The sequence below is a fragment of the Pollachius pollachius genome, assembly GCF_949987615.1.
Source record: "Pollachius pollachius genome assembly, chromosome: 7".
In the NCBI taxonomy this organism is placed as follows: Eukaryota; Metazoa; Chordata; class Actinopteri; order Gadiformes; family Gadidae; genus Pollachius; species Pollachius pollachius.
This window is the reverse complement of record NC_136940.1, coordinates 23401842-23416841: the sequence shown is the minus strand read 5'-3', so window position 1 is coordinate 23416841 and position 15000 is coordinate 23401842. Positions and strand designations below refer to the sequence as shown.

Sequence of the window (15000 nt, the reverse complement as noted above, 5' to 3'; positions counted from 1 at the left end):
GAAAACCGACAACAATAGTTCATCTATAGTCGAGCCTGTTTTGAATCAGAGTGCACAGAGAAGGGGCTAATTCACAGATGGACATTTTTTTAATTGTTAATGTGGGAGACACTATCCATCCCAGATACAATTCTAAAAAAGATAGAGGTGAAATATTTTTTACTTTAAATGACCGGCCCAAGTCTATGTGTGGGAAACACTACATTAGCTGGTTGGCTGGCATTATCCACTTGTCAAAGTAGCCCATTGTAGTAAGCTAGATCGTTCTTTGAATATCATAAAAAAAATAATGTTTTAAAATTACTATTTTTGCGTGTTTCTCCAGAATTTAGGTGGTAAAGGGCATAAAAAGGATGCAGCAAGACGGAGGAGAAAGGAGGTTAATTGAGGTGTGGAGGCGGGGGTGTTAACACCGTGGGGTGGAAGAAGGGATGGATTAGAAAGAGAGCAAGAAAGAACAGAGATCCACTCTTGTTATGGCTCCTTGAAGGGGAACTGCTCTAATGTGGGCTAATGATCCTGTCCTGGCCGTCTGGGCCAAGATAAGGCTGTCAGGGTCCCCCCCTTTAGAAAACCTACACGTCCCAGAGGATCAGAACCACTGCCGCTAACCCCCCTCCCCCCCCCCCCACGTTAGACCTCCTGCCAAACAGCATCAGTGCTGTGAGACCCCACGGGAGCCTGGGGAATAAAAGCTGACGGGAAAGAGGAGAAAGTGGGCAGTAAAGAGTTGAAAAGAGCCCCATGCAGTGAGGAGGATCTCCGGGACTAGACAGAATGGTAGGGGCTAGCATTCAGCTGGGGAGGTGGAGGGCAGGGGAGGATGCGAGGGAGGAAGGAAGGAACGGTGGGAGGGAAGGAGGAAGGAAGGAAGGAAGGAAGGGAGGGAGGGAGCACGCAAGGGCGGAAGGAGGTGAGTGTGGGAAGAAAGGAAGAGAGACGGGAGGACAAGATAAATGGAGAGAGGGGAGAAAGGAAGGGGGGTGGGAAAGAGGGAAGGAGAAAAGCTGGGAGGGAAGAGATAGAGGGAGGTATGAAGGCAGGAGAGAAGGGAGAAAGGAAGGGATGGATGAGGGACTTATGGACGGGAAGGAAGGTTGGCGGGAGGGAGGGAAGAAGTGATCAAGGGAGGGACAAAGGAAGGAATAGAGGATTCTGCAGTGTAATAGATGGCGGCATGCAGTATGGTGTTTATTTTCCTGGTCGAGACCCTCTGGTCAACCCTGTTGTCTACAACCATTCAACACACAAACACACACAGCGACATGGCAGTACACGCCACAAATAGGCACTGTCACACACACACACACACACACACACTCAAAAACACACCAAAACACACAAGGGGACAAAAAGGGAAAGTCAGTGAAGAGAGTCAGGCTGTCAGGGGCTGAGGGCTAGCCGAGCAATGTGAGATGTTGTGACACTTCCTCTCATTACGTTTTCCCAGGCAGCGATGACTGTAGCGGCAGCCCCTGTCACCCCCAGCCCGGACCTGTCTACAACACTGGGGGCACCACACGCTGAACACAACACCATCAAACGCACCAACTCCATGTCGCCACGGAATATGTGCATTTCAAACTAAATCGCCCCGTTTAAAAAGGAATAAATAAAACTGGCGTTATCAGCAGCTTACATTTCGAGTCTGATTTGAGGATATATCGAGGCTGCCACCGACCCGGTGTTGTTTTTTCGGGAAGGTCGATTTGAATATTTCCCCACGCAAGCCAGAAAGAGAGGCCAGTGGATTGTAAGCTGGCGGGGGAGACTGGCCTATGAGAGGCTGTCAGTGTGGAGGCAGCGCTTCCTCTACAGCCAAAGGGGCACTGATGGGGTGGCGCTGGTGGTGGTGCTGGTGGTGGTGGAGCACTCTCAAAGTACAGCAAAGCAAAAGCCCTGCACTCATATGCTAATGTATGCTAGGTACATGCCCGAGCAAGCTAATCCTTCTTATTTAGTTATGCCTCTCGGTTGCGCTAATTAGCTGATCCAGATACTGGGAAACACAGGCTGGTGGTTTGTAAAGCTCTTTAAAGGTCTTGTTCTACTGAACCCGGAGAGTCTGCTTCACCTCAGGTGCCGAGAATATCCTCTAGCTGGGAATTAAAGAGGAGTCAATTGATTTATGATTAGTAGAGAGTCCGAAGGAAACTGTCATAGCGTGAGGGAATGTAGTTACTCACTGCTCCACTAACACGACCAATCCTGTGTTCACCTCTGTCTAAAATTGCTTTATTATGGGATGCTATAAAACATGAAATAATTCCGGAGAAAAATATGAAAACTGATTGCTTGATAATGGCTCGAAGCTGTGTAAATATAAAACATCATGCAGAGAACAAGCGAGAAAAAGTGCCCATCGACCATTTGAAAAAAGGGAGAAAAAAATGAAAATTCATGTAGCACGAAATTCCGACACAGATGCAATCATAGATATGCAATGATCTGATTCTATGTGCAAATGGTTGAACTGCACATGCTACTACACACACACACACACACACACACACACACACACACACACACACACACACACACAACTGGTCCAAACCAAAATTCCATGAAAAAGATTTAAATGAAGGATACCATACACAGCAATATGTGCATAATGCTAGCAGAATTACAAACAGATTAGCATATAGACAGGATAACAAACACACACACAGAGTCCATTCCTATTAGTCAACATAATCACAATTTAGAGATTCATTTTCTGTCGATCTTTGACATACACAATCATTATCTTTAATCAACATCAACACAACAAACTCATGTATATTTATGCACACTTTTAACAAAATTACACTCTCAAAATCTACATATAAATGACATTACACAAAAGCCTCTGACTCCAAGCCGTCAGATACGAAATGAAGATGAAAAAGCAAAGGAGGTCCACCTTCCAGGATGACGAGACCTTCAAAGGATCAAAGGTGGTCAGACATTAATTAAAAAGGAAAGGAGACACGGAATAGAATAATAACATCAAGAGAAAACCAATGTCACGAGGCAGCTGTCTGTCAGAAGTGCTGTTATGGCCCACATCGTCCAAGGGTAGTTTGTAGTATCTAAGAAGGCCAGAGTGATTTTCAAAGAATGCCAGCAGTAGAAACTAGCAATAGCAGATGGCAATAATAGATAGCTGGAGGCGGGTCAAGCCGGCCATAGAGCCAGTGACAAAAGCAGGCGGAGAGTGCTACGCCATTGATCAATGTGGTGGTCTTTCTGTTGGCAGCACATGGGTTTGGGAACAGCAGGCTTAAGATGTGGACCGGTCAATGGAGCGGCACCCTAGATGACCAGGCTCATGTTTAATAGAAAGGTTTCCATGTGAGTCATGTAGGAGGAAGGCAAAGTCTGTTTGCAACCCAAAATAAGTTATTCTTGGGGGGGGGGGGCAAACACAAAGTGCTTTAGGAGTATAGTATAGCAGCAAAGAAAACGACATTTCAAAGTCTGTCTGTTTATTCGCATATAATGTTGACAGTGGTTTGAAGAACACAAAGGAGGTTTTCAGAAAGGGGCCCTGATCTGCCGTGCGTGCGTGCGTGCGTGCGTGCGTGCGTGCGTGCGTGCGTGCGTGCGTGCGTGCGTGCGTGCGTGCGTGTGCGTGTGTGTGTGTGTGCGTGTGTGTGTGTGTGTGTGTGTGAGACAGACAAACAAAGGCAGGACTAAAAAAGGAATTTACAATCAATTGAAAATGTTTCTAAAAGTTATTTATAACTGTCTGATAGAAATGGTGGAGCCAAACCATACAGTGCCTTCAATAAGGACAATGAAATGGCTTTGGAGTTATCAATGTGTGCATGCAGTTGCATGCACCAAAGTCCCATCATCTTTCTGGATCTGACTGAAAGAAACATTGTTGGGTGAGGTTTAGTTAGGCTAGGTTTAGTTAGGCTAGACGTGGTGAGGCCATGTTAGGTCTGGTAATGTACCGGTCCGCACTTGAGTTTTGGGACCACCAGGATTCAGTAACGGTACGGGTGGCTGAAATGATGGACCTAAGCTGTGTGTACGGGAGCACATGCTTGTGCATATGGAATGGAAGTGCGTCTGTTTCCATCCCACTAAATAAGTATGCTGTCTGCCTGAACAATCTCCCTCCAGTTCCTTGTTATTGTCTCGTCACACCCTCCATTTGCACCCTGTCAGGAGTAAAGTCTCCAGCTAGCATTTGCTGGTTCACGGGGTCCCGTTGTAATTGATAAGGCCCCTATTGGATTTAGACAGCTGGCATTTACTCCTAACAAAAAATCCCACCTCCTCACTGTGAAAATAGATGTGTGTGTGTGTGTGTGTGTGTGTGTGTGTGTGTGTGTGGATCATATCTCTGCCCTGCTCACCAATACACAACGCTGAGCGCAACTGCGTTGTCTGAGAATTACATTCACTGGGGCAACGACACGTGTGAAAAACGACAAATGTAACCCGGGATGCACATACGCAATTTGGAACACTTTCCATTGGAAATCCACCTCTGCAGTAATCCCGTTTGCCTGTTGATGTTTTTCCTTGTATTATCCTGCACTGACAATGCGTTAAATGCGCTCCCTCATTCACACATGGCCCTCTTCATCAGAACATCGCATTTATCCCATTGTCCCCCTTCACCCTCTCTCTTTCTCTCCTTTTTTCTCTTCCTTCTTGTCATTGTTCCCTCCTTTCCCTGGCTCTGGCGAGGTCCCACTTGTCCTCACTATTCACTGTGTGCCAAGGCAATTACACTTCGGCCGCCTCCAAACGGCCAATTTTTCCATCAAAGTAGCTATATAGTAATGTCTGATGCAGTGATGAATTTCAATGCTGCCACCGCTTTCTAAAGCAGTCATTAGGATTTGGGGCATTTCGGCAATTTGAAGCCTGCTTGGCCGCCCACTTGACTGCTAAACTCAGAAACATGTCAGCCCTAGAACTAAAAACGAATAACCAGTCCAAATGACATTCTATGAAAACCCATAAACTGCAGGTTGTTGTTGTGGCGTAAAATACAAACCCAACAAAGCAGCCATGAGCAATTTAATATGGTGTTTTAGATGTCTTAATCTCCGTCCTGAAGCTGAGTTTATTAATACGTATATTTAGATTCCCAAGTGGTATGCTTATCATCACCATAATCTGCAGAGGAAAAGAGCCAGTCTTAGTTTTGTTTTCTTGTCTTGCATGAAGTAAATACCCAACATATTTTATTGACAGGCGTCAAGAGCAATGGTTCTGACCAAGACAGAAAAACCCAAACAGCCCAAACAAAAGAATAAACCATGAACCGCTTCTCTTGTCGAAGGACCTCCACTTTAATATTGATTCTTCTCCCCAGGCCCTTTTATTGCCAGATACTGAGTGCTCTCTCTCGTCTCACTCTCTCTCTCACTCTCTCTTTTCTTCTCTCTCTCTCCATTCACCGGACTCTTACTGGCTAAACCCGCAAGGATTCATAGCCGTGAAATTGTTGATTGCACTTGAGCTCTCATTTATAAAACACAGAAAGCTGTTTACTTTTTATTCAGCCCCAGTGTTCACAAACGGCAGGGCGCTGGGCGGAATTGAAAGCATAAATCTCTCTTTCTCTCCGTGGTCGCAGAGAAAAAGCCCCAAACTGAGCTGACAGGGGGGGGGGGGGGGTGGCAGAGGTAAACTAATGATTGAGTTTACAGTTCGGGCTAGGACAGGGAATTAGATGAGCAGACAGGAGACGGAGGACGATCAAGATGACGATGAGGGCATGGGGTGTTGTAAAAAAGAAAGAGGGAACACTTGACAGGTTTGTAGAATGGGAGGAAGGCGTTTTTTTGGGGGGGGTTGTAAACGGTTTGTGGGGACAGGCAAGAAGGTTATGTGGGGATAAGGGAGGGTGACAGTTATGTATGGACAGGGAGAAAGACCATTTTTTTGGGGACAGGGAGAAAGAATGTTTTGTAGGGACAGGGAGAAAGGCTGGTTTGTCGGGATGAGGGAGAAGGACAGGTTTGTGGGGACAGGAGGGAAGACGGGACTTTTAGAGGGAATGTTTCATTATCAGCCCCCGGCACGGTGAATGGGTTTGTTAAGAGGGACAGAGGAGCTATGCAAGAGTTACATAGCTCCTCTCTTGTGGGGACAACGAGAAAGATGGGTTTGTAAGGATGCGAGGAAGACAGGTTTTTAGGGAGCAAGGGATGGAGGGTCATCGTTGGTGTCTCGGAACACAGAGGCAGGAGCGAGATCTCATCTCTCTTGAGTGTCCACCAGGGACCCTCCTGAACTGCAAGGGAATTGTGGATGCTGGCCAAGGGTCCACTCCATTCTTATATTGATCTTTCTGTTCTATCTCTGTCATATTCTCTTATTCTCTGTCTCTCTCTCACCTTCTCACCTCTCTCTCTTTCTCTCTCTTTCTCTGTCTCTGTCTCTGCCTCTGTCTCTCTAACTCCCACTCTTCCACCAGTCTCTTTTATAAATAGTTTTGTTCAATTTAGTTTTTGGTTCTGGTTATTTCTAGTGTCTTTGTACGTGCCTATCTTTTAAGTTTATTCATAATAAATAAAGGTATGTTGAAAATCTTAAGAAAGAATGACTCTCACTCTCTCTCTCTCTGTCTCTCTCTCAAACATTTCATTTTCTCTTCTCCTCTCCCTCCTCCTAGTCTAGTTTCTTATTCCTCGTCCGTCTGTAGCATTCTATGTGCTCCTCCCCCCGTCACGGTCCTCTGCTCTCTGCCCTTGCTCCAGAACAAACCTATCTCATCATGGGATCCATTGGGCGACACGTTCAGATTGGCTTCTGTGTTGCATTCCTCCAGAAACTGTCATCTTACACATCAAGTATACATCCCATGGAAAAATTGCTAGTGATTAAGTTTCTTTGAAAAACCAAACAAACCCATTCTGTCGACGGATAATGAGTTTTTGTTCACTTCCTGCCAGCCATCCTCTTTAGTATCCTTATTCCCTCCCTCTCTCTCTATCGCTCTCTCGCTCTCTCTCTCACTCTCACTCTCTCGCTCTTTATTCTATGTAACTCTTGCATAGCTCCTCTGTCCCTCTTAACAAACCCATTCACCGTGCCGGGGGCTGGTAATGAAACATTCCCTCTAAAAGTCCTGTTCTTTTCAGCAGAATGGATGGCCCCTCTATTCTAATAAGCCATAATAGTGTTTTTTCGATCAACTCTGTGATGAATGTGTCAGTCGCGAGCTCCACAATGTGAAGGTGTCATCTCTATCAGATGTTTCTGGGTGCGAGATGGGATTCTGTCATCATGACACGTATGAACAGATCATTATAACGCGTGTCAGTCATAAGCCGGATCTAAGCTGAGAGAGAGAGAGAGAGAGAGAGAGAGAGAGAGAGAGAGAGAGAGAGAGAGAGAGAGAGAGAGAGAAAAAGAGAGGATAAATTGTTAGAAAGAGGATTTAGGAAGAGTAATTCTAATACATCTGTCAGGCAAGTTTTGGCACTCTGAATCGAACAGGACAGAAGAACAAAGATGCACTGCGTATAAGAGACTGAGCTCTACCCATATACCTGCGTACAGCGTGGTCGTCTGGGACGGCTGCTGTCCCGGGCAGGCTGCTGTGTCTGTCTACCTCCAGCATCTAATTCAGTGTTTGATTGCAGCCAGCCCAGCACAGCCCAGCAGTCAGGCTGCTGCCTCCAAACACACCCTCATCCCGCCTGGCAGCCCACAAAGCCTCTGTAATCCAACCTAGGGACCTGCCAACTCTACAGACACACAACCACACACACACACACACACGCACACGCACACGCACACGCACACGCACACGCACACACGCACAAGCACATCCACACACGCATGCGCACACAAATGCACATACGCAAACACACTCACACATACACACACACGAGCACTAAGACACCCACACATACACAGACGCACACACACACACGTGCACACACACACTCGCAGTTACACACAGACACACACACGCGCACCCTCGCACACATGCACATACACACACACTCAGGCATACACACATACAGACATGCACACGCACACACACTCACATACACACATATACAAAGACACACACACACATGCACACACACACACATTTAGTTTCAAGTCCTATCCTCCGCCCCTGCCTATCCATCCTTCTCTTTAATCAGTCCTTTAACACACCCCCCCACACAAGGGTCTCCGACCACCCTCCACCACCACCACAACCACAACCACCCCACGCCAACTCTCTCCTCCACCACCACCCCCGACCAGCTCCCTGGGTTCTCCCCAACTTTCTTTGTCTGTGCATCACAGTACCACCCCCCCAACACACACACACACACACACACACACAACAGACACACACAGACAAAGAAAACCAGGGTCCACACACACAGTGTCCCGACACACACAGCAGACGCGCAACAAACACACACACACACAGCGTCCAGACACACACACAAAGACGCAAAAAAGACACACACGCACACCCTCTCTCACTGTGTGACCTCTTGCGGGCCCTGGAGGCGCGCTCAGGAGCTGTGAGGGCAGAGAGGATTCTGGGATGCCTGCTGAAATCTTAATGATTCTCCCCCAGGCTTCGGTCTGACAGAGAAATAAACCTTCTGTTTTCCAGTGCAATGGGAACTCATGCCCTGTGACGCCTCTGCAGTGCAAGCGTGTGTGGGCGGCTTTGTTTTTGTATTTGTGTGTGACTTTGTGTGTCTGTGCGTTTCTGTGGGTTATTGATTATAAATACATATTTTACAATATTTATGTAAAATATGTCTCTCTTCCTCTCTCTGTCTCTCTTTCTCGCTCTGTCTCGCTTTTCACTCTGTATCCTGCTCTCTCTCTCTCTCTCTCTCTCTCTCTCTCTGTCTCTCTCGTTCTCTCTCTCTCTCTCTCTCTCTGTCTCTCTCTCTGTGTCTCTCTCTCTCTCTCTCTCTCTCTCTCTCTCTCTCTCTCTCTCTCTCTCTCTCTGTATGTATTTGTGTTTCTCGACCCCCCTGCCGTCTAAATGTCCCTGGCTTCTGTTTGGTCCTCTTGTCTCCTCTTAACTCACCACTCATCAATTCTGACACCATAACTGAGCCGCATACTGCAATTAAAAGCACGTGTGCTTTGGTGCGTCCCCAATCCACCCAAATCAATTTGCTCTAATTACGACTGCCCAAAATATGTGTCTAATCCCCCATGAAGTTGAATCTCTGCTGGGCCACCGAATGCGACTTGCTGTTCTAAAGAAATATGTTAGGAAAACCCTCTGCATCTGTTTGTGTGTCAATCTGAATGTGTGGGTATCTAAATGTGTTTGTACCGTGTCTAACTTCTCCCTGTCTCTCTCTCTCTCTCGCTCAGACATCGACGACTGCCAGTCTAACCCCTGCCAGAACGGAGGCACGTGCATCGATGAGATTAACTCCTACGTGTGTCTCTGTCTGCCCAGCTATGGCGGCACCACGTGTGAGAAAGGTAAGCTAGGCTGCATAAACATGGAAAAAAAAATGTATTGAGATTTCAATTGCATTTATTTGGGATTTCATCAGCTTTCATGGGATTCCTTGGATGTATTTTATCGGCTGAACCCTTACTCTGCCATCAATGTTCGGCTGCACCGCACACCAACGACATTATGATGCAGAGTCCTTTACATGCACTGTGTTTGTTGTCCTCAGCTGGACTAGGGGTTGATTAACGGGCCGAACCAGGGGGCCAAACTGGATATAAAGAGAAGGTGGGGTAGAGCAGGAGGAGGTGGTTCAGAAGGACTGGACTGAGGAGAAGGGAGAGGAGGAGGAGTAAACGATAGTAGGAGGAGGATAGGAAAAGGTTAATGAGAGGAAGGATCGTTGTCCTGCAGAACGCCGATTTGACTAATTCACTACGAGTTTCCCTGAAAACACTCAATTCAAGAAAGGTCACTGTGGTAGGGATAAATATGACTACGGGGGGGGGGGCGGCGGGCGAACTGAGACACACAGGAGGAAGAGAGAGGGAAATGGCTTCAAGTAAGAGCTGTGTTTTGTGTGGAGGAAGACAATGGCATTGAATGATGCCAAGCATTGAAAAGAGTACGACGGCAAGGTATACAGCTCCACCTCTGACCTACTCTCTCCGCAGAGACTATGAATATATTTGATCAACAATGGATTGTTTCTCTGCAATACTTTCCTGCTAATCTGTCACATACACAGACTCACACACACACACACACACACACACACGCATATGCGCTCTCCATCACACTCTCACACACACACACACACACACACACAGTTTCCTACCTGGTCAGTGCTGAATATGTGTATGTACTACCTATCTACTCCAAACAGTCAACAGCTGTTTGGCAGTTCTTGACATACAACCAAGAAAGTGCAAGAATCCCGCACATTAAACCCATCAAATAAGCAAACTGTCTATTTTGCAAACTGCGAACTGCGGTATATTATAAAAAAACTAAATATTTTGTTCGCGGGCCAAGATGAAGTCTGAACAGATGCGTTTTCAGTCTTCCAAAGAGGATGCGTAGTGTTTCTGCTCTCCTGATGTCAGTGGGGAGCCAGATCCACTAGTGGGCGACCAGGACTCCAAATAATCTAGATTTTGTGCGGCGGCAGCTGGGACCAGAAGGAGCAGAAAGCCTACGCAGAGCGTAGTGGACGGGTCGGGGTTTATGGTTCCACCATGCCCTGGATTCAATTCTATTCAATTACACTTATTTGTACAGCCCTTAATCACAGGTACAGTCTCAAAGGGCTCAACAGGCCATATATTTATGCCAACCCCCTTTTCAAAGAATGCCATGAATTGGCTTGCTGAGCAGGGTAAGCCCACATTCTGAGTCCGTTTTTGAGTGAGTGTCTTAAAGACGTGTGGATGCAGGATGGGCCAGAGCCACTCGCAGGACAGTAGGCCAGTACCTGTGACTTGAAGGTAGCCAGTGCAGGGTGCGGAAGAGTGGTGTAACGTGGGAGAGCTTGGGTGTGTTGAAGACGAGCTGAGTTGCTGTGTTCTGGAATAGCTGCGGAGGTTGAGTGGCACATGCAGGCAGACCAGCCAGACGAGAGCCTGGACAGAAACCTGTGTGGCCCTCGGGGTGAGGAACGGATGTTTCCTCCTGATGTTTTAAACTGTGAATCTAAAGGCAGGGGATGTTGACAGCGGAATGACAGCTGGCCTTTTCTGTGTCACACTCAGGTTCCTTGCCATCCAAGCCATAGACACCACAGAGCTCTCAATATTGATGGAGAGGTCATGGCGTAGAAATGCTTTCTCCTGGCAGGAAGAGCAGCAAAGTCTTGCCAGGATTGAGTTTCAGGTTGTGTGCTGACATCCGCTAAGATGTCGGCCAGACACGCACGACATTCGCACTGCCACCTGGGTTTCAAACCGTGAATAAGACAGGATTAGTTAGTTAGTCACCTGCATGGCTGTGGGAGGAAAGCCTTGTCACAGAACCCAGTGACTCGGTGTACAGAGAGAAGAGGAGAGGACCCACAACAGACCCCTGAGGGACCCCCGTAGGGAGACTACAAGGTTCAGACCCAGATTCTTTCCAGGTTACGACAAAAGTGTGATCCATGAAGTAGGTATGTGAACAGGGAGGGGTGCAGAGCCTGAGAGGTGTTGGAGGGTGGAGAGGAGGATCAGGTGGTTCACTGTGTCAAACGCTGCGGAAAGGTCGAGCAGAATGCGGTCGGAGGAGAGGGAGGCTGCTCTAGCTTTGGGAATTGTTCAAATGTCAACAATCAGACGCTGTCTGATATGTAGGGGTCTCTGGCGCTGTGTGTGTGTGTGTGTGTGTGTGTGTGCGTGTGTGTGTGTGTGTGTGTGTGTGTGTGTGTGTGTGTGTGTGTGTGTGTGTGTTTGGGTGTGATAGGGAACGAGGGGACACCTTTTGATGCGAGCTACTTTTAATCTGATCCGTCTCTTGTTGGTCACCATGGTAACCACCATTGATAACAGATTTGGTTTGGTTCAATGTCAATAGCGGAGGGGAACAAATGAGAGAGCGGATGTCTGAGATAGATAATAAGAGAGAGAATGCATCCTAATGACCCTCACATCAATTCCAAGAAAATTGAACAAGGTTCCTCATATCCTTGTTCATCTTCCTAATTGTATTGTTTGTTCAAATATACCCTCAACCAATGTAATGCTTTTGCTCATCAGATTTGTATTGTTACGTTGGTAAGTCTATTTTGAATTATTTGCAGGGTGCTAATCTCATGCCAGCCACTGCCTCCCAGCCCAGCTATAGACTAGATCTGGCTCCTCGTCAGGAGTTACAGCACGGACGACCAGCCAGCCAAACAAAGCACTGCCTTTGGTTTGTGGCAAAGTTTTATTCAGCTCTCTGTTTGGGCACTTAGCACTGAGTAATTCATTTCTGCTGAAATTGGCAAGGGCGATAAGAAAACCAAAAGTTAAATGTTTTTATTGTTGTCGTTTCAATGCTCTCTCCCTCCCTCACTCCCTCTGGCTCACGCACTCTCTATCGTGCACCCTCCCTATCTCTCTCTGGCTCACCTCACTCTCTATCGTGCACCCTCCCTATCTCTCTGGCTCACCTCACTCTCTATCGTGCACCCTCCCTATCTCTCTCTGGCTCACTCACTCTCTCTCGTGCACCCTCCCTATCTCTCTCTGGCTCACCTCATTCTCTATCGTGCACCCTCCCTATCTCTCTCTGGCTCACTCACTCTCTCTCGTGCACCCTCCCTATCTCTCTCTGGCTCACTCACTCTCTCTCGTGCACCCTCCCTATCTCTCTCTGGCTCACCTCACTCTCTCTCGTGAACCCTCCCTATCTCCCTCTGGCTCACCTCACTCTCTATCGTGCACCCTCCCTATCTCTCTCTGGCTCACCTCATTCTCTCTCGTGCACCCTCCCTATCTCTCTCTGGCTCACTCACTCTCTCTCGTGCACCCTCCCTATCTCCCTCTGGCTCACCTCACTCTCTATCGTGCACCCTCCCTATCTCCCTCTGGCTCACCTCATTCTCTCCTGTTTTTTTAGACGTGAATTGAATAGTTCAGTTTTAGTTTTGCTCCTCCCCTCCTATTTCTCTCTCATTATTTCTCTCATACAAACTGTGTCCTTCCTCTGTGTGTGTGTGTGTGTGTGTGTGTGTGTGCGCGCGTGCGTGCGTGCGTGTGTGTGTGTCTGTCTGTGCATGTGTGTGTGTGTCTGTCTGTGCATGAGTGTGTGTGTGTGTGTGTGTGTGTGTAATTGTTCTTTCCAACCATATGCATCCCATCTCTTAAAAAAGTAACTCACTCATGCATTCCATTATTCACTCACACACACACACACACACACACACACACACACACACACACACACACACAAACACAAACACACGAACACACACACACATCACCGTCAGGACACGTTAAATCACAGACATACCTTTCAAGAGCGATAACAATTGTTCACAGCTTAGTCATTCAGATGGCAATCAAGTGATCATCCTTTGTCTGTGAGCAGAACAAACAGTATACAAATTGCTAAAAAAAGCTCTGTGTCAGCCTGTGTTGATGTAGATAATTAATCCCAGGGTGTCTGTCTCATGCGTGGTGATCTGTGAAATATGGACTTGTGGTCTCTCGCTTTCTCTCTCTCCCTCTCCCTCTCCCTCGCCCTCTCCCTCTCTCTCTCTCTCTCCCTCTCCCTCGCCCTCTGTGTTCTGTTGATGCATTCAGAACCATTCTGCGACTCAGAGCTCATTAATAGTTAATGCGTGTTCTCGACCACTTCCCACTTTCATAGATGATTTCTTCCTCGTTCCTTTGTGTCGCTGGCGAAACGCCACTCTGTGATTTACAACCAGCGGTCTCCAGGACCGTCAAAGTTCAGGGATATGTGTTAACGTACATATACGCCCTACTCCAACCCCATCGGCAGTGCAGGACTTAAAAAGGGACTCTGCAACAGCCGACACACCCGAAAAATTGTGACGGAAACAAGAGGATGTCTGTTTGTGTACAATTACATTCACATAGGCATACGCATAGAAATACAGGTTTACAAATGCACGCACACACATACACATACACGATCAAATAGACTCACTGGGAATATTGTGATGGAAACAAGAGGATGTTTGTTTGTGTACGTGAACAAAGACCAAGATACCGTCCGGCCCACGCCTTAGGGTCTGTGTTTCTGACGTGCATGTAGTGTGGGCCTACCTCACGTCACACCCACGAACTCTTGCCCGCTTCCCATGTCCACACACACTGGAATGCTCCCCAACGGTACTTCAGATACTAGGAAAATAGCATGGAGCTAAAAATATAAAGCAGGAAAGGTATTATGTGGTGATGATTTGATATGCGGCACCATGGTGTCACAAGGTAGCTGACCTTGCGCTTGGAATGATAAGGTACACATTGAGTAAGTGTCAGAAGGCAATGCCTCATGGTAAAATAATCCTATCGCTGGATGGCTCTGAGGTCTAATTTTAAATAGTGACCATTACACCAGCGCTTTTCCACCTGGAATATCTGTGGGCAGGGATTGTAATCATATAGTCATCGACCCCCCCCCCCCCCCGTAGTTTTGAACCCCTTTTTCACAATTGCAAATACGATATACAGTACTTAAAAAATTGAGTGTATCATATTCTGGCTTCTGTTTGCTCCACTCACACCGGAGCCATATTAGCCTTTGTGCAATAACCCCGTCTATTGCAAGTGTGACGGGAATTGGTCGAAGCCCGTCTTGATCTGGTTATGATCTCCATGAAACGTCCCTTTGAGCCTTTTAACAGTCCGCCCCGCGGTGGTCGTTAATGGAGCGTTACAAATGAACCGATCTGCCGATGTGCATTGTTTCTGGTGCTGTGAGAACCGCCAGAAACACTCCGCCGCTCCACCGCAGGGGTTGTCGGCCGTCTTTTTAAAATTTGCCCCTGGGCCTTACCCCGGCCTGCCCTCAGAAGCAGGAAGCGGTACGGGATTAGGTCAAAGCGCTGCAGGCTCATCCTGGTCTCTGATAGATCTGAAGAGAGGGGATGAGGGCGCCACGGCGTAGCCTTGAGAGGCTGA

General features: G+C 47.4%; 1 protein-coding gene across 1 annotated transcript in view; it reads left to right on the top strand.

Annotated features, from left to right (window-relative positions):
• The window catches only part of ncanb (neurocan b), a gene marked incomplete at both ends in the record, with an annotated part of 48714 nt that overhangs the window by 15870 nt on the left and 17844 nt on the right, over nt 1–15000 (top strand). Inside the window, one exon of the mRNA XM_079740061.1 lies at nt 9307–9420. Coding sequence (XP_079596187.1) covers nt 9307–9420 — 114 coding nt within the window. The remainder of the gene's footprint in view (nt 1–9306; nt 9421–15000) is intronic.